This window comes from Maylandia zebra, linkage group LG18 (genome assembly GCF_041146795.1).
Source record: "Maylandia zebra isolate NMK-2024a linkage group LG18, Mzebra_GT3a, whole genome shotgun sequence".
In the NCBI taxonomy this organism is placed as follows: Eukaryota; Metazoa; Chordata; class Actinopteri; order Cichliformes; family Cichlidae; genus Maylandia; species Maylandia zebra.
In genome coordinates, this window is record NC_135184.1 from 9,339,523 (window position 1) to 9,363,974 (window position 24,452).

The following is a 24,452-nucleotide window of genomic DNA, read 5'->3' on the forward strand; positions in this document are numbered from 1 at the left end:
AAGTAAAACGAGTATTTTTGTTTGTTTGTTTATTTTGTTTAGTGGTTGTATTTGAGGTTATCTGATTGATTGTGGTTTGCACATGTGGTTTCTCCATTTCAACAGCTTAGAGCAGATGATTACGAAAAACATGGCTTCACTAAAGGTAGACATGCATAACCTGGAATTCCTGGAAGTAAAAGAAAAGGGAAAAAAACCGCGTCATTCACTCAGTCCGTGAGCGGGTTGGGCTTCTCCAAAGTTTCTCTCTTCCCCGTTTCATGGAAAGCTGCATTCCTGTCAGTGACAGAGACTTGTATGAACAAGAATGTTTTGCTTATGCGTGCCTATTCTCTAAAATGCAAGCTTTTAAATTTTATCTATACGCCTCGGGTGCTTTTAATAACAATTGACTCAGGGTGAAAAGCGTCTCAGGAAACAGAGAAATGCATTATGGTACCTCACACTGGAACACGTTATCTTAAAGAACGCATGCTTTTTTATAAATAATAACAGAGTGAAGACTCTGTTTTAGCACAGAAAAAAATTCCCAGGACAATCATACATCGAGATAATACAAAGGTTTCGACAGAAAAGGGGAGCGGGAGAGTTTTAATGAAGGACACGCCTCTCTGAAGCGCTCCCTTAAACCACAGCATGTTACAACCCGCGAGGCGAGATGTTATAGTTTGAGCTCACAGGAGCACTGTCAGGGCTGGTGAGCAGCGGATATTTGAACGATATACATATCACAAAGAGAAAATACATCGTGAAAAGGTGAGTGGATTATAAACAAAAACACTTAGCACCTGTTTTTTTGGACCACCCAATTTTTTTGACAAGTGAATTTATTTCAAAGCTAAAAAAATCTTAAAATAATTTTTCTGAAGTCAGTTATTGATACAAAATAACATGTTTTTTAAAACCCATCACATTATCGGAATGCTTACAGATACACAAAGGCTTTTACTATGGTGTGCAAAACTGACTCAGAAGCCAACTGCTTGTACTTTACTTCCAGTGAGAGACTGTAGTGACACAAGTAAGGAAAAAAACTTCAACATGAACCAAAGACTGTTGAAATAATGCTCTTCGATGCAGTATTTGCTGTTAATATCAATGTTTGGTGCTTTTTAATATGCTGTTTATGAGATTATGCTGAATCATTTTCTAGAGCCTTGGATGTAAATAATTTAAAGGCTGCAGTACAGTAGTAAGGTGTGAGCCAACAATTGTTTTTATTTTTGAGTTATTTCTGTACAAAAAGATGTAGAAAAAGATGACTGAAGAAGAAATACTTCCCATGAATCATGACAATCCTTCAACATCCTACGCCTATTGCAACCTAACTAAGGGAGGATTCAGGGTCACCTGATCCAGCTCTAAGAATCTGGTTAGATCTAAGATTTTTAGGGCCAAGTACATCACCTCAGTTTTATCTGAATTTAGAAGCAAAAAATTAGAGGTCATCCAGGTCTTTATATCTTTAAGACATTCCCGCAGTTTAACTAATTGGTGTGTATCATCTGGCTTCATGGAAAGAGAAAGTTAGGTGTCACCTGCATTGCAGTGAAACTGTATGCGATTCTTTCTGATGATACCGGATAAAGGACGCGTGTATAATGTAAACAGAATTGGTCCTAGCACTGAACCCTGCGGAACTCCATAATTAACCTTAGTGTGTGAAGAGAACTCTTTATTTACAAGAACAATTTGGAGTCTATTAGATAAATATGATTCAAACCACTGCAGCACAGTACTTTAATATATATACAGCATGCTCTTATCACTGTAATAAAGTATTATGGTCTACAGTATCGAACGCTGCACTGAGGTCTAGCAGAACAGGCACAGAGATGAGTGAAACTCTTCAAAGAAACCATTCCTCTGCAGATGATCTGTCAGCTGTTCAACAGCTACTCTTTCAAAACATTTTTAGATCAAAGGAAGGCCTAAGACAGCTAGAGATGGCTTTTTAAGTAATGGTTTAATTAGTGACAGCTTGAAGGCCTGTGGTACCAATTATTAGAGATAGGTTGATCATATTTAAGATTGCAGCATTAATTACTGAGGCAGCACAGTGGAAGGGTGGTTAGCACTGTTGCTGCATAGCAGGAAGGTCCTGAGTTCAATTCCACCATCAGGCTGTGTTTTTTCTGTGTGGAGTTTGCATGTTCTCCCCGTGTTTGCATGGGTTCCCTCCAGGTACTCCCGCTTCCTCCCACTGTCCAAAGACATGCAGTTTGTGGGGATAGGTTAATTGATTAGTCTACATTGCCCATAGGTGTGAGTGCAAATGGTTGTCTGTCTCTCTGTGTTAGCCCTGCGAAGGACCCTCGGGAACAAATTAATTTCGTAAGTCGGGGTTCAACTGTAATTATTCCTGCGTCTTTCAGGATCTTACAAGACGACGCATTGACTATTAAATTTGTCGTCGCGATTTTGATAGTCGACGTGATCGTGACTAGTCGACTAATCGTGGCAGCCCTACTGGGAACACAGGGAACTTGGAGCGTGGAGAAAACACAGCGTGATGGGACTGGTTTCCCCAAATCTCTGACCACAACGCTACTGAATTTTTTTGATCTCTGCTTAAAAGTTGTGTCTATACCAAAAAATCCACCAATTTAAATTAACTCTACTATTTATGCCAAGAAGAATGATCAGATAGCTATCCACAATTATACTAGAAGCTTGTTAATGGCTAGCAAAAGCCTTGGTTGAGGTGAAACTTGCTAAGGGATATTTAAACAAATATTAGTGGAGGTGTACATATATATTTGAATCTGCATATACTTCTGACTCTATGTGGATTAGAGAAAACCCAAGCTTTATAAGTGCATGTAGGGAATATGTCTGTTAAGTATGTATGTTGAAGCTCTTTCTTGACTAGTAATTCATGTTTCAATTGGAGAGTCAAAGAAAACCAATGGGTTTTTCTTTCAGGTTCAAAAGTTCACCTAGCATGAACAACATAAGTGTCTCATTCCTGACTGGCCCAAAGACTACTCCTGACCCTGATGAGGAAAATGCTGTGAAAAATGACTATTCCACAGCCATTGGTGCCCTCATCTTCAGCTTGGTCTTCCTCCTGGGTGTCCCTGGAAATCTCTTCATTGTCTGGAGCATCCTGGCCCGCTGCCGACAACGCTCAGTCACCACCCTCCTCATCCTCAACTTGGCATGTGCTGATGGGTTCCTCATGGCTCTCTCCATCTTTTTCATCATCTACCTGGCCATGCAGTCGTGGGTCTTTGGTAACACCATGTGCAAAATTGTGTTCTACCTGTGCAACTCCAACATGTATGCATCAGTCTTTCTGATAACCCTGATGAGCGTGAACAGGCTGTTGGCCGTGATCTTTCCACACACACTGTATCACCTGATCACCAGGAAGGTTGTGAAGAGGGTGATCCTAGGCACATGGGTGCTAGTGATGGCCATTTCCATTCCTTCGTTGGTGTTTCGAGATGTGAAAGAAGAAACTGATGATATGAATCAAACAACATATGTGTGTGCACCCAATCACACACTGCGTAGACATGTAAGTACACTTGTGTTGGTTATTTGTCTGCCACTGATCTGATTAGATTCATAACCATATTTGTTTCCATTATCAAAATGCCTTCTAAAAACCTTCTGCATGTGAGAGCCAGTGAAATAGTGAATGAGGTATTGAACATGATCACGCTTTGAGCAAAAGGGCCAGAATTCTTCATTCATGACTTAATTAATAAAAGAAAAAACGGTTCTTTAAAAGACTGGTTAAATGTTGTTGGGGAAAAAATGCCTTACATTCTCAGATTAAAGGAGGATATTTTGGTTGTTTGTTTATTTCTCCTGAAATGTAGTATATCTCTGTTTAAACTGTAACTATTGATAAAAACTACCGTGTCAAAAAATACTCTTATAATACTCGACATTTTATTAGATATGATTTCATGAACAATTAGACAGCTAAAACATTTGCCTATTTTAACGGGAACACACTATCTGAAACTGAGAGGAAAGAAATATTGCAGATGTGTTTGTTACTGTGTTTAAGGCCTTGGAAGCTGCAGCTTAACTAGTGTTCAAAATGTAGTTAAAATAATTCAAATTACACCAGACTGCACGTTTTTTAAGCCCTTGAGCCCACAACGTAAATACTGATGTGGCACTGCACAAAAGTCTGAAAATCATTTTGCATTGATCCTTCATAAATGTAGTAATGCTCTTCTGTAAAACATTCCTTCTTTACAAGTAAAAGTCCTCCTTAAGTAAGGTGGCAAATTAGAATCAAAATATTCTAAAACTACATAAAGTAAAATGATTTATTTTGCAGAATGCCCCTTTTCAGATCAAAGACCATAACAACATTACTTGATTTTAGGTCTTCAGATGTTTCATTTTGTCCTCTCATTTGACAAAAAACCCCCAGAGAAGTTGATCAGTTTAAACAGTTTCATAATTTTGGCTCTATTTCTTTGTTTTTCATTTAATATCTAAGGAAACAGCTTTTCTTTATATCCTCTCATGTGCAGGTGAGGTTTGAGTACGCCTTTCAGACAGTGGCAGGATTCATTATTCCTTATGCAATCATTATAACCAGCTACGTTCTCATCCTGAAACGCCTGAGGGAGACCAGGTTTCAACGAAATATCCGCAGCGAGAAACTTATCCTGGCTATCGTCATAATGTTTGGCCTGTTCTGGTTGCCGTACCACGTCATCAACCTGATACAGGTGTGCAAGGGCATCTTCTCTACCAATAACCCAATAACCACATCAAATCTGTTTGTAAATCGATTATCTGAGGATTCGATTGAATACTGAGTGGGTTGGTGTTTTTTTTTCCACCCAAGGTGGCAGCTGCGTGGTACCCAAAAGACTCAGCAACAAGAAAACGGTGAGTAACTGAAGATTTTCAGAAACATGGTGCTAAAGTTAGTGAAGTACAATATTGTCATTTTATGCATTATGTCCAGTAATAACAATACTCTGTAATTCAAAGCTGATATATGTAGTCTGTCTCCGTGCATGCAGTGACACACACCTAGATTTAATTTTTACCATCCAGTAAACTGAATATACTATAATTGTAAAGAGTTTGAATGTGCCACCATCTTCAGTATATAATATTATCAAAATATTCCAAAATCTGGAGAAATCTCAATATCCGGGCTTCATGTGACACTGCACTAAAAGCAGGCAGGATTCTGTTGTGGAAAATCACTGCAGGGGTTCAGGACCACTTCCAGAAATCTCTCTGTGAATACCATGTTCACCTTACCATCCAAAAGGTTGAAGCTCTAACAAACAAGAGACAGAGTATCGTATCGTCACTGATTTCTAGACTCGATTCGATTCCAATTCACAAGGTCCCGATTCAATTCGATCCATGATTCGATTCAATTCAATTCAATTTTGACCCAGACAGTCAGAGATATTATAATTCTGATCATTTATCAATACTGGCACTTGTGAGACTTCATCAGAGATGTAAGCAACACAGAAGATGCCTTTGTGTCAAAGTAACTGAGGGTAAAACACAGAAAAAGATTAAGGAGAGTTTCCTGGCCTGGCTTTTTATAGCAGATAACCTAAAATATATATATACAGTGGGGCAAAAAAGTATTTAGTCAGCCACCGATTGTGCAAGTTCCCCCACCTAAAATGATGACAGAGGTCAGTAATTTGCACCAGAGGTACACTTCAACTGTGAGAGACAGAATGTGAAAAAAAAATCCATGAATCCACATGGTAGGATTTGTAAAGAATTTATCCGTAAATCAGGGTGGAAAATAAGTATAACAAAAATACAACTCAATACTTTGTAACATAACCTTTGTTGGCAATAACAGAGGTCAAACGTTTACTATAGGTCTTTACCAGGTTTGCACACACAGTAGCTGGTATTTTGGCCCATTCCTCCATGCAGATCTTCTCGAGAGCAGTGATGTTTTGGGGCTGTCGCCGAGCAACACGGACTTTCAACTCCCGCCACAGATTTTCTATGGGGTTGAGGTCTGGAGACTGGCTAGGCCACTCCAGGACTTTCAAATGCTTCTTACAGAGCCACTCCTTTGTTGCCCGGCCGGTGTGTTTTGGATCATTGTCATGTTGGAAGACCCAGCCTCGTTTCATCTTCAAAGTTCTCACAGATGGAAGGAGGTTTTGGCTCAAAATCTCACGATACATGGCCCCATTCATTCTGTCCTTAACACGGATCAGTCGTCCTGTCCCCTTGGCAGAAAAACAGCCCCATAGCATGATGTTTCCACCCCCATGCTTCACAGTAGGTATGGTGTTCTTGGGATGCAACTCAGTATTCTTCGTCCTCCAAACACGACGAGTTGAGTTTATACCAAAAAGTTCTACTTTGGTTTCATCTGACCACATGACATTCTCCCAATCCTCTGCTGTATCATCCATGTGCTCTCTGGCAAACTTCAGACGGGCCTGGACCTGCACTGGCTTCAGCAGCGGTACACGTCTGGCACTGCGGGATTTGATTCCCTGCCGTTGTAGTGTGTCACTGATGGTGACCTTTGTTACTTTGGTCCCAGCTCTCTGCAGGTCATTCACCAGGTCCCCCCGTGTGGTTCTGGGATCTTTGCTCACCGTTCTCATGATCATTTTGACCCCACGGGATGAGATCTTGCGTGGAGCCCCAGATCGAGGGAGATTATCAGTGGTCTTGTATGTCTTCCATTTTCTGATGATTGCTCCCACAGTTGATTTTTTCACACCAAGCTGCTTGCCTATTGTAGATTCACTCTTCCCAGTCTGGTGCAGGTCTACAATACTTTTCCTGGTGTCCTTCGAAAGCTCTTTGGTCTTGGCCATGGCGGAGTTTGGAGTCTGACTGTTTGAGGCTGTGGACAGGTGTCTTTTATACAGATGATGAGTTCAAACAGGTGCCATTCATACAGGTAACGAGTGGGGGACAGAAAAGCTTCTTACAGACGACGTTACAGGTCTGTGAGAGCCAGAGATTTTCCTTGTTTGAGGTGACCAAATACTTATTTTCCACCCTAATTTACGAATAAATTCTTTACAAATCCTACCATGTGAATTCATGGATTTTTTTTTCACATTCTGTCTCTCACAGTTGAAGTGTACCTCTGGTGCAAATTACTGACCTCTGTCATCATTTTAAGTGGGGGAACTTGCACAATCGGTGGCTGACTAAATACTTTTTTGCCCCACTGTATATATGCAGTAGATCAAAAATGGAAGAAAAGCACAAATCAGTATATGAACATTACTGATGCTGCTGAAGTGAAGCTGTGCATTCAGAGGGTTTATTAGAGACACTTAAAAAACAAAAACAAACAGCGGCCGACAGTGCTGTTAACAATGGTAGACTGGTGTGTAATGGGAAACTGTTCTTGAAGTACACTGAGAGAGAGCAAGAGAGAGAGAGCTGTGCAGGAATTGTGATTTTATTGTGGTGGAAGCAAAACAGCAAAAGTCAGAGCGAATTAATGGCGATGTTTATGAAATGTGAAGCATAGTTTTGATCTTCTTTTGCTGCCAGTCAATTTAGTTTGGAGAGTGACAAAACCTGCAGCTTCAGAAGGTGTGAGCTCTCAGCTTTCAGCCCCAGTGGGTGAGAAAGCCGACATCTCACAGATTCTGAAGCATCGGCTCTGCGCATTGTGTTTACATCTTTGTGTGGAATCCATTTACCTGCTCTCACTTGCTTTTTTAGCTGTTTGGTGGTTGTTGAAATAGTTTTGTGAGTTTTAACCTGAGATTCTGGCATTTCTGGCAAAATACATGTATATTTAAAAGTTGATTCAGGATTTAATGAATCAATATCACTTTATTCAAGCTAAAATTTTAATTTTCTGATTGTAGCAGTCCCCCGGACCAAGGAAGAAATAGAGAGAGCCTCGACGGGTGCAGTAATTTTTACTTTGAGATTCATTCAGAATCTAACAGTGCGCCAGGTGCGCCAATGCACCGTGAAAACTAAACAGAAACACAAAATACATTTTCTTAGACGCTTATTACAAATATGAACTCAAATAAAGCAGAAAATACAACAAAATATCAATTAAGCAAAGAAATACAACTTAAAACATGTACCTCGCTCCGCATTCCAAGGGCTGCAAATTGTTCGTTTCGCTAGAGTCCGGTATCACGCTGCTTCACGCTTCATTGAGAGCTGCCTACTGGGAAATGTGCGCCACAAAACCGGTCTGAGCTGGAAGTGCAGCTTGCCGCTAACTAAACAACAGAGCCCTCTACTGGACACTACGCGTAGCTGTTCAGGCTTAGATCAATAAACAAAACTGGACCTTTACACTCCCACCAAATCATGTATAATAAACAACATTCTTTACATGATTTCCAGCTGTAACATATGGACATTACTACAAGAACGAACACAATTTCAAATACATCATCAATAAACTTTCGCAAATACGCCTGATGTGACAGTATTGATTGAAACATCAATTAGTTATTTTCTAATAGAACTACAAGCTTTTGAACAGGTCGCTCAACTACGTGAGGTTTGTGTGCTGTTCCCTGCTTCTTTATTAAGCCTCGATCGCCAACTTGAAGCTTGACTCTGCGGACCAAACCGTCATCTTCTTCTGGTGCTTCAACCACTCGAGCCAGTTGCCACTGATTTCTGGGAAGCATGTCTTCTTTGATAATGACTATGTCATTGACTTTAAGATTTCGACGTGGTAGGTGCCATTTCTGTCTCATAGATATGTTCAGAAGGTACTCTCTTTTCCATCTACTCCAAAACTGCTCAGTGAGATACTGGACTCTGCGCCAACGTTTCCTTGCATATAAGTCCTCTTTCACAAACTTTCCTGGTGGAGGCAGTGCAACCTTTGATTTCATCAATATGAGGTGATTTGGAGTTAGAGGTTCAGGAGATTTAGGATCATTGATTCCATCGACGCTCAGTGGTCGACCATTAACTATAAACATCGCCTCATAGAATAGAGTTCTTAGAGAGCTGTCATCCAGCCTGCCTTGGCATTGAGCAATGGTGGCATTGAGAACATTGCGGATGGTTCGAATCTGTCGTTCCCACACACCTCCGGCATGGCTAGCAGATGGGGCATTGAAGACGAACTCACACTGTTTATTGGCAAGGAATGCTTCTAAGGCATCCATGTCACATTGTTTAAGAGACTCTCTTAGCTCATTTTTGGCTCCAATAAAGTTTGTACCCTGGTCACTGTACAACTTACAAACAGCTCCTCTTAAGCTGATGAAACATCTCAGAGCGTTGATGAAAGAGTCAGTAGAAAGATCCTCAAGCATCTCAATGTGGACTGCACGTGAGGAAAGACATGTAAAGAGGAGTCCGTATCTTTTATGCTCTTTGCGACCTTGTTTTGTGACAAATGGTCCGAAACAGTCCATTCCACAATACATGAAAGGATCTGAGATTTCAACTCGTTCCTTTGGAAGTTCAGACATGCGTTGTTCTTCTGGTGAACGTCTTAGTTTTCGACATTGAACACATTTGCTTATTAGTTTTGCAACTTCCTTGCTCCCACCAATCACCCAAAACCCATTCGATCTGATTTCCATGAGAGTTTGGCTTCTACCTTGATGACAAATCTGTGCATGAAAATGAGCAATGATCAACTTTGTAATGTGATGGTCTTTTGGGAGGATGATGGGGTGCTTAAGTCCCTGACAGAGTGTTGACTTCTTCAGTCTTCCTCCAACACGGAGAAGTCCTTGATCTAGCACTGGATCTACTCTAAAGAGGGGACTTGAACTCGGAAGGTTATCTCCCACCTTCAACACTTCCATCTCTTGAGAAAAGGCCTGCTGCTGAAGGAGCTTTATTATTGTGTCAGCAGCTGTTCTCCGTTCATCTACTGTTACAAAGTTTCCATACTGGGCGGGCTTTGCTGGATCTCAATCCTTTTATCCTTGCAACCACTTTAAGGAGCATTGACCAGCTTGAAAACCTTGACAAACGGCTGAGGATATTGTCTTGTTCACTTGTTTGAGTTGTGAGAGCTTTGACTGCTTTGACTTCTGGATCCCCTACTAACAACACAGCTGAGGGGCTGGGTGCATATGAAATGTCATGTTCCCACAGAAACTTTGGACCAGACAACCAACATGTTGACATGATTTCTGATGCACTGAGCCCTCTAGAGGCGTAATCTGCAGGATTCTGAGCTGTGTCAATGTAGTGCCACTGTCTGGGATCTGTAGTTTGCCTAATTAACTGAACACGGTTGGCAACGAAGACGTGGAACCGTCGTGCCTCATTGTTAATATAGGCTAAGACTACTTGGGAGTCAGTCCAAAAGAACTCTTCATTAACCCTTTAGAGCCGATCGGAGCGGGAACGCTCTGTTATGCGTAACTATTTTTAAATCCCAGTAGCACTGCAACCACGTAAGCTAGCGCAAAAATTTTTTTTGCATATGAAACCGGAGGAGTTGTACTTACATCTGATGCCATCAGCTTGTCCTAGGTCACGGTTTCCTTCCACATAAAGCTTTGCAAAAACTGCATAAAAAGCGCTTGCAGGAACAAAAACATAATATTCCAGAAACACGCTTTACCGATCTGATCAGCTGTTCAAAACACTTCCTACGTTGGAATAGACGTCAGCGCGAACTTTTGCATTTCCGCCATTACTTGCCCGAAACCGGAAGTGACGTCATTTTCGCGGAAATGTAGTCTTTTTTGCGATCAGGGCCTCAGGGCCTATACTGCTCTTTTTAAAAGTTATCTTTGACTTTATGACTTTCTGTGTCGTTTCTGGGATGCTTAGGACTCATATTGCACTGCTGGAAATAGTTTATTTTGATGCATATGCTGCTTTTTTGCAAATTTGCAGTATAATATTTATTTTCGTTTTTCCTGCAGTGTATAAAAATTGGTGTATTTCAAAAATAAAACTATGAAGACACTCAAAATAAATTTCCTGTGGTAGGAAACTATTTTGTGCAACTTTTTTGTATTTACAGTTTTGAGGGATAAGACTCTTAAATTTCTCTAACTACAAATATATGTTAAAAAATCAAAAACGATTTTCAATTTTTTTGTAGTTTATTGCACTTTTTTGCAATTTATGTAATTACTATGCACTTAATGAATACATATTATTAAAATCTGGGCTATAATGGTTGTATTGATGTATAGCAACTTGAAATGCTCCCAAAAATGGCTCCACAGCATGTAAAAATATAATATAAGTTCTGGCGGACTTGGTTCTATGGTAGGTCTTAAAGGGTTAATGCACATCTGAAGCTCTGCTTTTAGCATGCTGCTCATTCTAGCTGATGTGACTGCGGCTGAGAGTTCTAATCGCGGGATACTTGTGACCTTGGTAGGTGCGACTCTTGCCTTAGCCATAACAAGACTACAGTGGACCTTCTCGTTGCTGAGGTACCTAATATAGGAGCATGCACCATATCCTAAATCACTAGCATCACAAAAGTGGTGCAGTTCCACCTTTACAATGTCTGTTAGTTCTGGTGGGTGGTAACATCTAGGCACTGCAACCGATTTTAGTCTTTCCAACCCATCTTTCCAGTCCTCCCACCGTGAGCGTAAGTTGTCAGGAAGGGGGTCATCCCATTCAATGCCTCTGCGACACAGTTCCTGTAGGATACCTTTGCCTCTTAAGGTGAAGGGAGCTACGAACCCTAGTGGGTCGTACAGGGATGAGATCACTGACAGTATGCTCCGGCGAGTAGGAGGTTGGTCCTTAGTGTTTATTTTGAAACTGAAAGTGTCATTTTTGATTGACCACTGGATGCCGAGCACATGGCCTTCAGCTGTTGTGTCAGGTTTGAGATCGAGCGGTTCTGTGGTGTCTGCTCTGTCTGAGGGTTCCAGCTGGGAAAGCGCATCACTTTGGTTTGAGTTGAACTTGTGCAGATGTAGACCGCCAAGTCTACAAAGTGCTTGTGTTTCGGTGATGAGTTCTTGTGCCTCTTTAACTGATGGGACACTAGTTAGACCATCGTCTACATAAAAGTTCTGTTCAACAAACTCTGAGGCCTTAGGATAGTCTGCTCTGTACTGTTGTGCCAAATATTTCAGGCCGAAATTAGCACATCCAGGGGATGAACTGGCACCGAATAGATGTACAGCCATTCTGTATTCTCTGGGTTCTTTGTCTAATTGTCCATCCTGCCACCACAGAAATCTCAGATAGTTGCGCATGTCTGGACAAACAGAGAACTGGTGGAACATTCTCTCGATATCACAGATTATGGCTACATTTTACCCCCACCAATGAGTTGATCATATCTGGACCTGTGAGAAGAGTGTCGTTTAATGAGACACCGAGAAATTTTGCTGAACAGTCAAAGACAACTCTTAGCTTGGCTGGTTTTTTCGGGTGATATACCCCATGGTGTGGGATGTACCATGCAGTCTTGCCTTCAGACAAAGGAGGTGCTAATTCTGCATCACCACTGCTGATAATGTCTCTCATAAAGGAACAGTAATGTTCATGATACTGTTTATCAGCCTTTAGCCTTTTCTTCAGGTGTTGCAGTCGGACTGTGGCTAACTTCTTATTGTTGGGAAGCGCTGGTGGATCATTGCCCTTGAAGGGAAGCGGCATCTCATAGTGCCCATCTGATCTTTGTTTTATTGTATCACTGAGGATTTGTATGAAGCGAACATCATCCTGTGATACATACTTATCCTCATAGTTTCTCTCATTAAAGTCAGTCTCTAGGACTTTGAGTACTTCTGTGGCTGATGGTATGGGCATTTCTTTGACTGTGATCCTGTGCACATAACTCTGGTTACCTTCTCTGTCTAGGTGAGGATTACCAGAACCAATAATACTCCATCCTAGTAGGGTTCTTTGTGCGAAAGGTTCGTTTATTTTGCCTGTGACGATCTCTAGGGGGGCTAGTGCTGATGGGCAGTCATAACCAATCAATAGACCTACTTCACAGTTCTGCAATGGCTGTAACTTGTTAGCTAAGCCTTCAAGGTGTGGCCACTGAAGTGCAGTTTCCTTGGTAGGGATATGAGACTTGTCAACTGGGATAAAGTCACGAGAGTAGACGTGTTCTATTCGGACACGAGTCTCAGAATCAAACCAACGCACCTGTAAGTTGTTGGCAAGTTTACTTGCAACGACTGTGTCGACGGAAGTCATGGTGCTAAGCTTTAACTGCACTGGTTGGGCGTCTACATTTAGTTCTGAGGCCAAATCCTCTAAAATAAAGGATGAGTCACTCTGGGTGTCAAGCAGGGCATATGTAAGTATTTCTTTCTCAGGCTCAGATGCAACTGACACAAATACTGGTACTATGCTGGATGTGGAAGATAGTTTCCTTGTTAGTACATGAGTCATAACATTATGCACTTCCTTGTTTGCACCTTCATCTGGGGATTTAGAATCCTCAGTTTTCTTTTCTTTAGGTTCATTCACTCTTTCTGTGTGTAGACAGGTGGGGTGACGCCGACCACACTTACTACAGGAGTGACGTCCTCTGCATTCTTTGGTTACATGACCCCTCCTCAAACACCCAAAGCAGAGACGATTTTCTTGAATGAAAACTTTCTTGTCATCACTAGTTTTCGCTGCAAAAGCAGGACACTTAGCTATGCCGTGCGATTCTTCTTTGCAAAACAAACATGTGGGTTTAGGTCTAGAAGTAGATACTGGGATTGGTGGAGACTTTGGTTGGATGGTAGTACTGAGTGCCTTCGCTCTTTTAACATGCTGCTCTTCTGATGCCCTTTCGTTTATTAGGAATGGTGAGGCAACAGGATTGCAAACTACTTTAGCTTCATTTTGTATGAACTTTGTAAAGCGAGCGAAGTTGGGGTAGTCTTGGCTTTTGTCTAGCTCCTCCACCACAATGCGGCTCCATCTCTGCACTATCCACTCAGGCAGTTTTCTTAGAAGCTTGTGATTTTCCTCACAATCATTAAGGATCTCTAGGCCTTTGACTTGAGGGATAGCCTCTGCACAGCTTTGGAGAAAATCTGCCAACTCCCTCAGTGCTTTAGGATCATTGGCAGCTATTTTAGGCCATTTTGTGAGTTTAGCCCTAAAGGCTCTTTGGATAACAAATGGGCTGCCATACCTTTCCTCTAAAACGCTCCAAATGCCTGCGTATGCCTGCTCACTGTTGCGGAAGAAATATCCCTCTACTGCCTTTCGTGCTTCACCTGCAAGATAGCTCTTTAGATACAACATTTTCTCACACACAGGTAAAGGTTTGTCACCAATTAGTGCCATAAAGGATACCTTCCAATCCATAAACTTTAGGGGGTCGCCACTAAAGATGGTGGGCTCAGGTACAGGAAGCCTGTTTAGGGTAAGAGAGCTGGCGAGGGCTTGAACTAAGCTAAGTTCTTCACGTTCTGGAGTAGTATTGTGAGGTCTAAATGTTGGTGCTTGTGGATTTAAAGAGAGCCGTGGTGCACTGTTGGGGAGATTTGCGGAATTTTCTAAGTTGTAGCAGGACACTTGATCATGGCTTTCAATGTCATTTTGAGCGCTAAGGGCTCTTACTCGTGCAGCTGCTACTTTCACTTCGCTGTCTGCCTTTAACTGTTGAAGTTTAGTCTTTTCCTCCTCCAACTTTGCCTTTGTTTCCACTTCCTTTATTTTCCACTCATTTTCCATTTGGCTGATCTTGGTTTCCTGTGCCAATATTTCTTGTGTGGCCTTTGCTTGTTCCACTTTGGCTGCAAGTTCAGCTTCTGCTTCCACCTCACGACTGCCAGTAGAATCTGCCTTTGAGCGTGCAACTGAACCCTCTGGGAACGACGTTTCAGTTTTTGTATCACCAAACACAGAACTATAGTCCCTTTTGTTTAACATCACTCGTACTCTTTCCTTTTCAAGGCGATCGTTAAAGAGCTGATCGATATTTTCCTGTCGTTTAGCAACAACTTCACAAATGTCAGTTGTAAGCACTGCACAAACATCCATTCACTTAACAATGTCGGGCGTCATGGATTGGCTGCGGCGAATGGGTTCATAATGCTGTTGTACTACAGCGTGCTTGTCTCTTATGTCATGACTGGCATTGTTTAGCTCTTCAGGTGAGCAGAAAGTTTTCAGCTTTGTTCTGATTTCTTTAGCTGCCTTCTTCCAAGTGTCATAAGCTTTGTTAAATGCCTTCTCATTTTTCTTTGCCTCATATTCCTGCATTTCTTTACCCTTTTCAGTTAAATGCCTTTCACGATTGCTGGATCTTACTCCTTGTTGCTCTGAGTCGTCGGCTTCTTCAGCAGCGTTCAACATTTTGTTACTGTAATGTGTATGTTGCTCTATGCGATAACGTCTGGACTTAAACTTACGTGAGTGTTACTTTTGGAAACAATGCTCACATCAGACGTTTACATCACATAAATAAACAGATTAGCACCCACATATTAGACAAAATGTAACTGTAAATACCGCTGATATACGTTACTTTCAAGAAGAATAAACCCATACAATTTAAAGATTGTAATTACTCAGTGCAATGCAGTATACCTTTAAGGCTGTAACCACAAAAATATTTAAGGCAAGTAATTCTGAATTAGAGTGCAGAGTCCTGTTATCAGCAAAGTCCTTAATGGGCATAATACCTGCACCTTTGTAAAGTGACCATCAGAGTTCAAAGGGGAGGTAGGCAACGAAGCAAAGATGATCTTGACTGGTGTAGAAATATCTCACAGCTGACACACGGACCCAGCTCGTGGCACGGGCTGCACTCATCTGGCATGGGAGCTAGCAAGTAGCCTTCACTCAGCGATCGAGTTTTCACTGTAACAGTCCCCCGGACCAAGGAAGAAATAGAGAGAGCCTCGACGGGTGCAGTAATTTTTACTTTGAGATTCATTCAGAATCTAACAGTGCGCCAGGTGCGCCAATGCACCGTGAAAACTAAACAGAAACACAAAATACATTTTCTTAGACGCTTATTACAAATATGAACTCAAATAAAGCAGAAAATACAACAAAATATCAATTAAGCAAAGAAATACAACTTAAAACATGTACCTCGCTCCGCATTCCAAGGGCTGCAAATTGTTCGTTTCGCTAGAGTCCGGTATCACGCTGCTTCACGCTTCATTGAGAGCTGCCTACTGGGAAATGTGCGCCACAAAACCGGTCTGAGCTGGAAGTGCGGCTTGCCGCTAACTAAACAACAGAGCCCTCTACTGGACACTACGCGTAGCTGTTCAGGCTTAGATCAATAAACAAAACTGGACCTTTACACTGATTTTAATCGGAAATTCAATTATCGAAACCCACCCCTAGTTGAGACTCCTCCTCTGGACATGTGCAGAGGAGGAGTAGTAGGTAAACTGGATTACAGATATGCAATAAGGAGCTGCCAGGAAGGAGAAAAAGACCGCAGAGAAAATTCAGAATGAGAATACTTTAATTATCCCTGGGGATTATGCGGTTGCAGAACCCTGAAGGGAGAAGCCAAAAGAATAATAATAAAAAGACTCAGAAAGCATCTTTTTATGGAAGGTCTCCATATGTCTTGATACTGCAGGTGATGATTAAGGGGTCCTTGAGTCACTCTGTACAAAAACAATCACCATCAATGTGGAAAAATCCAACTTTAACTTTCTTCCCTGCAGATTGCAGGATTTTGCCGACTTAACCCGAGCGGTGACCTCAGCTTTGTCCTTCATCAGCAGCTGTGCTAACCCGGTCCTCTACACCTTTGCCGGTAAATCCTATATCAAGAATAATGGCTTTGCCTTTATGGCTAAGCTGTTTGAGGGAACATCATCGGAAACAGGACCCAAAACCACCCGGTTCACAGCAACAGACGATCTGGGAAAGAATAACGTTGATTCTGAAAATCATACACTGGCTTCTCCTCTACAAAATCGATGTTGAATGAACTTAATGCACTTAACAGACTGTATATAAATGAGAACATTTAAAATTGTGTAAATCTTTAAACGGAATATGTAGCTTGAGCATTTGAGGCTACAGACGATAAGCACCAGCACAGTATATTTAGAATCTGATAACAGAGTTTAAGTGAAAGTCAGAGGCACAGGCACAGCTGGGCTACTTTTGCCTGCATGCACCTGAATATCTGTAAAGTGTATAGGACTGTACATACTTTTTTTTGTGTGTCACATTATGTGTATGTGAGAATGCTACCTAACATAGAAAGCAGACTCAGCTGAGTGTTTTCATGCTTAGTGTGTTCATTTATAGTCAGGTGAATGAATGAAGATGGGACGGTTGGGGAAGTTTGCGAAGTTTGGCCTTACACAGAGACACAGATTGAATGGTTTATATGACACTGTGTGGGATGTGTTCATGTGATGTGTGTGTGTGTGTTTTAAATGCAACGGTTAAGAATTGTAAATGGCTGTACCCAAAAGGCAGACTCACAAAATAAAGCTCAGTAGGTTGATTTATAATGATATAACTATATAAAATGAGCTGACAAAGAGTGATGTAGCCTAGGTGGGCCTAGGACGTAGTCTAAGAGGGTCATGAGAGAGAAAACAAGTGTAAGTGATGACTTGCAGGGAGGAGAAAAAAGTTCAGCTCAGAGGAGACATTGTGAAGTATTCCTCAAGGCAGGCCTAATCAAAATTAGGTTTTTGGGGCCTTCTATTACTGTCAGTAATACTGCTTAGTGATCATTCACACACCTACTATTATCCTATTTCATTTTCTAATGTTCCATTATAAATATGCTTGTGAAACTAGATGTGAGAACTTTTTGTTGTTGTTAGATTGAGCTTTAGCACTGTAGATTACAAAAAATCAAAAAAACAATTTGCACACTTGCAGAAACATAATTCAAATAATATTTAGCAAAGTCAGCATCTCCCCCTAATGGCCACACAGAGAAGCAATATACAAAACCTCAAAGAGCTGCACAGTTGCAGCAGTGTTGTTTGCATCATCTTATTGCCAGCCTGGAAAGTTTAACCCATCTATGACTTTAATCTGAATTGGTAGTAAGTTCAGCTGCAAGTGTGCCTGGGATTGATTTACACTTGATATTCAGTGTGATATAATATTGTAATGATTGTTAAAGGCTATTCTACTGTGACAGGTTGACTACCTGTGTGCACTGTTGTTGTTTCTTTAAGAGACATGTTTGGTTGCGCAGCAGGAAATGTCAGTGAGTGTGTGCAGGAAGAGAAAGGGAGTTCTTGTTGTTCGGAGCTGGAGAGGAGTTATACCGGAGGTCTGTCTTAGGGGTTAACAGCCCGTGTTTCTCTACCTACACAATAAACCGTGGTGAGATCAAAACGTCTGGTTCTTGAGAGCATGTGTGAACATTATAATATTAACTAGGATACTGAATGTCATAGGCCAACTAAAATTAACAAAATAGAACAACAAAATTGTATTTACTATAAATACATCAGCTGCCTTATTATTTTTGGTTTAAAAAAAACTGTAACAGCTTTCTGCAACAATTTGAAGTGCAACAACACAGCACTACAAAAATTAGACTAATGATTAAAAGCAATTCAATGAACCTATGTACTTAAAACATGGAGCTTGCCTGCTCAAGCACTTGCCTTGCTTGTCCAGAGGGAAATGCCTCTGTGGGATCCACAGGCTGACTTTGGGCTTTTGCTAAATGTTGCGTACTAGACTTACTCACCACTCAATGCATTTTACACGTTTAAATAGACAATTCGCTGAAAAATTTGAATCATATGTATTTCTGTTATTTCATTTTATTCTTATTTTAAAATATCTGTGATTTATGCCATCTGTTAATATAATGATGTTTGCCTGATGGTGCTCAATGTGCAAATTTTACATTGATTTGTTTATTAAATGGGGGAGGAGGGAGGGAGGGTAAGGCAGAGGACAGGGGAGATGCTGACAATAAACGCACACCAGGTGCTTAGGGGGAAAGGTATATTGCAGTGGAATCAAAGTTATTGATTACTCTTTCATATGGTTGTTTGTTTGTTTGTTTTTTTGTAATTCATCTAATTCATCAGATTAAAGATAAATCCCAGCCAAAAGTGAAAAAGAGAACACTTCCAGCAGGCTCCTGGTACATATTTTCGAGATTGAAGAAAAAAAGTCTTTAAAAATTCACAAGATTTTATGTAAATGTAAAGTGACATTCCTTTAAGTTTTGATTTACTGTAATGTAAAAGTACAGAAAGTTTCTGTGTTTTAATTATTTAAAAAATCGATATTTTTATACGGCTGTTGGAATATTATTAAATTTGTTTTAACACATTTCTTTGTTTTTTTTGTCTTGTTTCATTTTGTTTTATATTGTGAAGAGTAGCATCTTCGTCAGTGACAGAGCCTTGTATGAACAAGTAGGTTTTGCTGTTGTGTGTGTGATCTCTAAATGCGTGTTTGCGCTTGTGTGCTCAGCATACATGACACAGGAAAGTCTTTTGAATCATCTAACCCCCCGGGTGCTTTTCATTGCACAACACTTAGCTTAGAGTTAAAAGTGCCTACGGACACAGAAAAATGCATTCTGGTACATCACATTGGGACATCCGTTTTTAAAGAATGGATATAAAAATAACAGTTCATATTCTGTTTTAGCACATATACACAGATACAGAAAAATTCTATACGACACTCATACATGGTCATGAATACAAAGCTTTAGAAAGAAAACGGAAAAGCGGGACTTTTAAGGAAGAGCATGCCTCTCGGCATCCCTCCCCTCACTGACAGCATGTTATAGCCTGCGAGGCAGGAAAGGGTTCAGTTTGGTTTTTATGGTCTGAGCTCACAAGAACACCTTCAGACTTCGGGAACACATCACAGAGAGATAACAAACCATAAAAAGGTGAGTAATATCATGAATGAACATTTAGCATATTTTCTTTTGGACCTCCTTTTGATATTTTTGATACTTTCTAAGTTTAAATTAATGCATACCAAATGGTTTACAAACCTGCATGTTATGGAGCCCTTCCATATAAAGTTATTGGCATTCTTTGCAGTTCTTTTATGATTCCCAGTTTTTAACCAACATTTTTGAGAGGTTTTCTACCCAAAGAAATGCTTGAAATTGAATGAGATAAAGACAATCACACCACTTATTTTTTCTTTGCGATCAGTGTACAGACGCTTTTTACTACAGTGTCCAAAAGTGACTCAGACAATGTCTGTGACTTCTGCACTTCAGTTTTCTATGTGAAAAAATGAGGTGAGAAAAAGAAAAAAAATCAAGTTGAATCAAAGACTATGTTGAAACACTGTTCTTTGACGCAGTGCTGCCAATGTGCAACGTGTTTTAGCACGCTGCCTCTGAGGGCTGAATCGTTGGCTAGATACTTGGATACAAATATTTTAGAGGCTGTGTCAGGGTAGCACACGTCCCTCTTTAAAAAAGTATTAGTCATTTTTTTAAATCTTCCGTATCTGGTTATTATGGGGGTTTTTATTGAATGAACCAAATTGTCAAAGAACTCTGTGTTCAGTAATTTCTGTCACTTTTTGCCTCTTACATACCTTTCTATCTTTTCAGGTAATTCCTTTTTTTAATGCAGAGGGTTGATTCAATGGAAATACCACTTTTAATTATAACTTATGTGTCAGTGTGGAGCTCTCGATCATATACCCATTCAAACCACTTGTGCTACTTTAGTGTTTTGGACGTCATTAGTTTTGTTTACTAAACTGTTGACTGAGTTTGTGTTTGAGGTTCTAATGTTTTTTCCCACCTTCAGGGTCAAAAATTCTTCTACAATGAGTAACACGAGTCTCCCACCTCTGACAAATCCAATTCCCACTGAACCAGCAGAAGAGAGCGCTGTGAGCAATAACTATTTTACAGCCATTGGTGCCCTCATCCTCAGCTTGGTCTTCCTCCTGGGTGTCCCTGGAAATCTCTTCATTGTCTGGAGCATCCTGGCCCGCTGCCGACAACGCTCAGTCACCACCCTCCTCATCCTCAACTTGGCATGTGCTGATGGGTTCCTCATGGCTCTCACCATCTTTTTCATCATCTACCTGGTCATGCAGTCGTGGGTCTTTGGTAACACCATGTGCAAAATTGTGTTCTACCTGTGCAACTCCAACATGTATGCGTCAATCTTTCTGATAACCCTGATGAGCGTGCACAGGCTGTTGGCCGTGGTCTTTCCACACACACTGTATCGCCTGATCACCAGGAAGGTTGTGAGGAGGGTGATCCTAGGCACCTGGATGTTCGTGATGGTCATTTCCATTCCCTCGTTGGTGTTTCGAGCTGCTACTGCTCAAAACAAAACGAAAGTTGTGTGTGCACCCAATCACACACTGTCTGAACATGTAAGTACACTTGTGTTGGCTATTTTTCTGCCACTGATCTGATTAGTTTGATTACTATATTTATTGTCATGCATAAAATGCCTTCAAAAATCATCTGTACATTTGAGAGCGCGAGAAATAGTGGGTAAGCAACTGAAAATGACATATATTGAGTAAAAGGTCCATAACAACTAACTGAAATTGAGGCTTTTTTGGTTTGTTTTGAAATAAAGATGCATTAATAGCTTAAACATCTGCACAAGCTGATATCAGCTTTCTTAATTCATATCAGTTTATTTCATGATAGAGTGCTGAATCGGTGAAGAAAGAAAGAGAGAGAGAGAGAAAAGCTTTGTTACTGTGTTTAAGGCCTTGGAAGCTGCAGCTTAACTAGTGTTCAAAATGTAGTTAAAATAACTAAGATTACACCAGACTGCATGTTTTTTAAGCTCTTCAGCCCACACCGTAAATACTGATGCATGAGCAGTGGCACTGCACAAAAGTCTGAAAATCATTTTGCATTGATCCTTCATAAATGTAGTAATGCTCTTCTGTAAAACATTCCTTCTTTACAAGTAAAAGTCCTCCAAAGACCACATTGACATGACTTAGGTATTTAATCTCTAAGGAAATGGCTTTATATCCTCTCATGCAGGTGAGGCTTCAGTACACCACTGAGACAGTGGCAGGATTCATTATTCCTTATGCAATCATCATAACCAGCTACGTTCTCATCCTGAAACGCCTGAGGGAGACCAGGTTTCAACGAAATGTCCGCAGCGAGAAACTTATCCTGGCTATCGTCATAATGTTTGGCCTGTTCTGGTTGCCGTACCACGTCATCAACATGATACAGGTGTGCAAGGGCATCTTCTCTACCAATAACCCAATAACCACATCAAATCTGTTTGTAAATCGATTATCTGAGGATTCGATTGAATACTGAGTGGGTTTTTATTTTTCACCCAAGGTGGCAGCTGCGTGGTACCCAAAAGACTCAGCAACAAGAAAACGGTGAGTAACTGAAGATTTTCATAAACATGGTGCTAAAGTTAGTGAAGTACTATATTGTCATTTTATGCATTATGTCCAGTAATAACAATACTCTGTAATTCAAAGCTGATATATGTAGTCTGTCTCTGTGCATGCAGTGACACACACCTAGATTTAATTTTTACCATCCAGTAAACTGAATATACTATAATTGTAAAGAGTTTGAATGTGCCACCATCTTCAGTATATAATATTATCAAAATATTCCAAAATCCGGAGAAATCTCAATATTCGGGCTTCATGTGACACTGCACTAACAGCAGTCAGGATTCTGTTGTGGAAAATCACTGCAGGGGTTTAGGACCACTTACAGAAATCTCTCTGTGAATACCATGTTCACCTTACCATCCAAAATTGCAGGTTTAAGGTCTGACAAATGAGAAGTCATATGTGACTAGGATGTACAAAATTAGAAATGAATACATCAAAGAGTCAGCTCAGGTTAAGCCGGCAGAGGTAATATTAGAGAGGCAATGTTGAGATGGCATGCAGAGGAGGAAAGCATCTTTTCAGAGAAAGTCTTAATAGGTGATAATTAAGGGGTACTGAGTCAGTCTGACAAGGCTATAATGGCACTCTGTATAAAAACAATCACCATCAATGTGAAATATCCAACTTTAACTTTCCTGCAGATTGTATGGTATGGCTGAGTCAACCCGAGCGGTGACCTCAACTTTGGCCTTCATCAGCAGCTGTGCTAACCCGGTCCTCTACACCTTTGCTGGGAAATCCTATATCAAGAATAATGGCTTTGCCTTTATGGCTAAGCTGTTTGAGGGAACATCATCGGAGCAAACAGGAACCAAAAGCACCCAGTTCACAGCAAAAGACGATCTGGGAAAGAATAACGTTGATTCTGAAAATCATACACTGGCTTCTCCTCTACAAAATCGATGTTGAATGAACTTAATGCACTTAACAGACTGTATCTAAATGAGAACACTTAAAATTGTGTAAATCTTTGAACGGAACATGTAGACATGTAGCTTGAGCATTTGAGGCTACAGACGATAAGCACCAGCACAGTATATTTAGAATCTGATAACAGAGTTTAAGTGGAAGTAAGAGGCACAGGCACAGCCGGGCTACTTTTGCTTGCATGCACCTGAATATCTGTAAAGTGTATAGGACTGTACATATTTTTTTGGAATAATCAAATAAAATTGTGATAATATTATGTGTATGTGAGAAGCCTCGTAGCCTCAGTCTCTGACTGGAAGCGCTAATTCGTCATTCGGCTTTTGTCAGACTAAAGTAACTGTTAAAACTGTTTGAAAAGCTCAGCTATACAACAAGGAGAGATTGAGAATTTCCTTTTAGTTCTCAGTTTATTTGATATTGACAAAAGTTAGTCAGTTTTGTCTGTTCTTCTGTAAAACAAACTAAGATTTATTTTTAGAATTAATATTTTGTTTCTAAGTGGAATTGACAATTTAATCTGTTTCGTTTGTTCTATTTTGAAACTTAAACGCTTTAGCGGCTGCCTTTTGTGTAGTTTGCAATATTTGCCTTTATTTATCTGAAAAAGTCTCATGTTCCTTAAGTACATCTACCCTGTTGAACTTATTATGGGAAATAAATATTTAAATAAAAACAAGCTGCTGATTATTTCACATTTTACTTGTGAGCAACGGCACATTTAAATCTTACAAATATAGTTATTTGGCTTATATCATGATAGATATCGTTATCGCCTGAAATGAAAAAAACATATCGTGATATGAAAAAATCTCATATCGCCCAGCTCTACTTGGAAGTTTGCAAAGTTTGACCTGGTAGAGACTGGCTTTAAACAGGGCCATCAATTTCCCTCCAATTAGCCCAGCCAGTACCACTCACTCAAACTGAGGGATCTAAAACGCTACACAGATGATTAAAAAGACACAAAACATCTTCACACTTCTAATATGCACATTTACACAACTAAATGGCAGTATTAACAAAAGGAAAAAAATTCAACAAATCCCTTTAAACCTTAACACAAACAAAAGGAAGCATCTCTATGGAAAAAGAAACCCCTCCACTTGGTTTGACCTGCTGATGTCATGTGTGACATCATGTGTGACTTTAAAATGAGAAAATGCTAGGCAGGCGTTTCCCCACACCTGACCCTCATGAAGACTGAAAAGACAGAACAAAGTATGAACAAATGACTTAATCTGTAACATAATAAAATATAAAGAAACATGTAACTGAGTATTTGCCTTAATTTGCAGAATGTTTGATTTGCCGGC

At 40.4% G+C, this 24,452-nt stretch overlaps 1 protein-coding gene across 2 annotated transcripts; it reads left to right on the plus strand.

Moving 5' to 3' along the window:
- The first annotated feature begins 666 nt into the window (after window positions 1-666).
- Window positions 667-24,452, plus strand: LOC101466819 (uncharacterized). Of its 2 annotated transcripts, none has more exons than XM_004555194.4 (8): window positions 667-756; window positions 2,926-3,523; window positions 4,503-4,703; window positions 4,823-4,866; window positions 20,604-21,186; window positions 21,821-22,021; window positions 22,136-22,179; window positions 22,851-24,451. In XM_004555194.4, exons 2-8 carry the CDS (start codon window positions 2,945-2,947, stop codon window positions 23,116-23,118), a joined length of 1,920 nt encoding a protein of 639 aa, XP_004555251.3. In that variant the 5' UTR covers window positions 667-756; window positions 2,926-2,944; the 3' UTR covers window positions 23,119-24,451. The 2 variants fall into 2 exon arrangements, with proteins under 2 accessions (XP_004555251.3, XP_076732554.1); XM_076876439.1 differs by lacking the exon at window positions 667-756 and adding an exon at window positions 934-1,021 and having other exon boundaries at window positions 22,851-24,452.

What these genes read in the sequence shown, in the direction of transcription:
- LOC101466819 (XM_004555194.4), top strand. Translation starts at nt 2,945, where the DNA reads ATGAACAACATAAGTGTCTCATTCCTGACTGGCCCAAAGACTACTCCT. An exon ending in ACGTCATCAACATGATACAG is followed by an intron (nt 22,022 to 22,135) that starts GTGTGCAAGGGC and finishes TTTTCACCCAAG; the next exon opens with GTGGCAGCTGCGTGGTACCC. An exon ending in GACTCAGCAACAAGAAAACG is followed by an intron (nt 22,180 to 22,850) that starts GTGAGTAACTGA and finishes ACTTTCCTGCAG; the next exon opens with ATTGTATGGTATGGCTGAGT.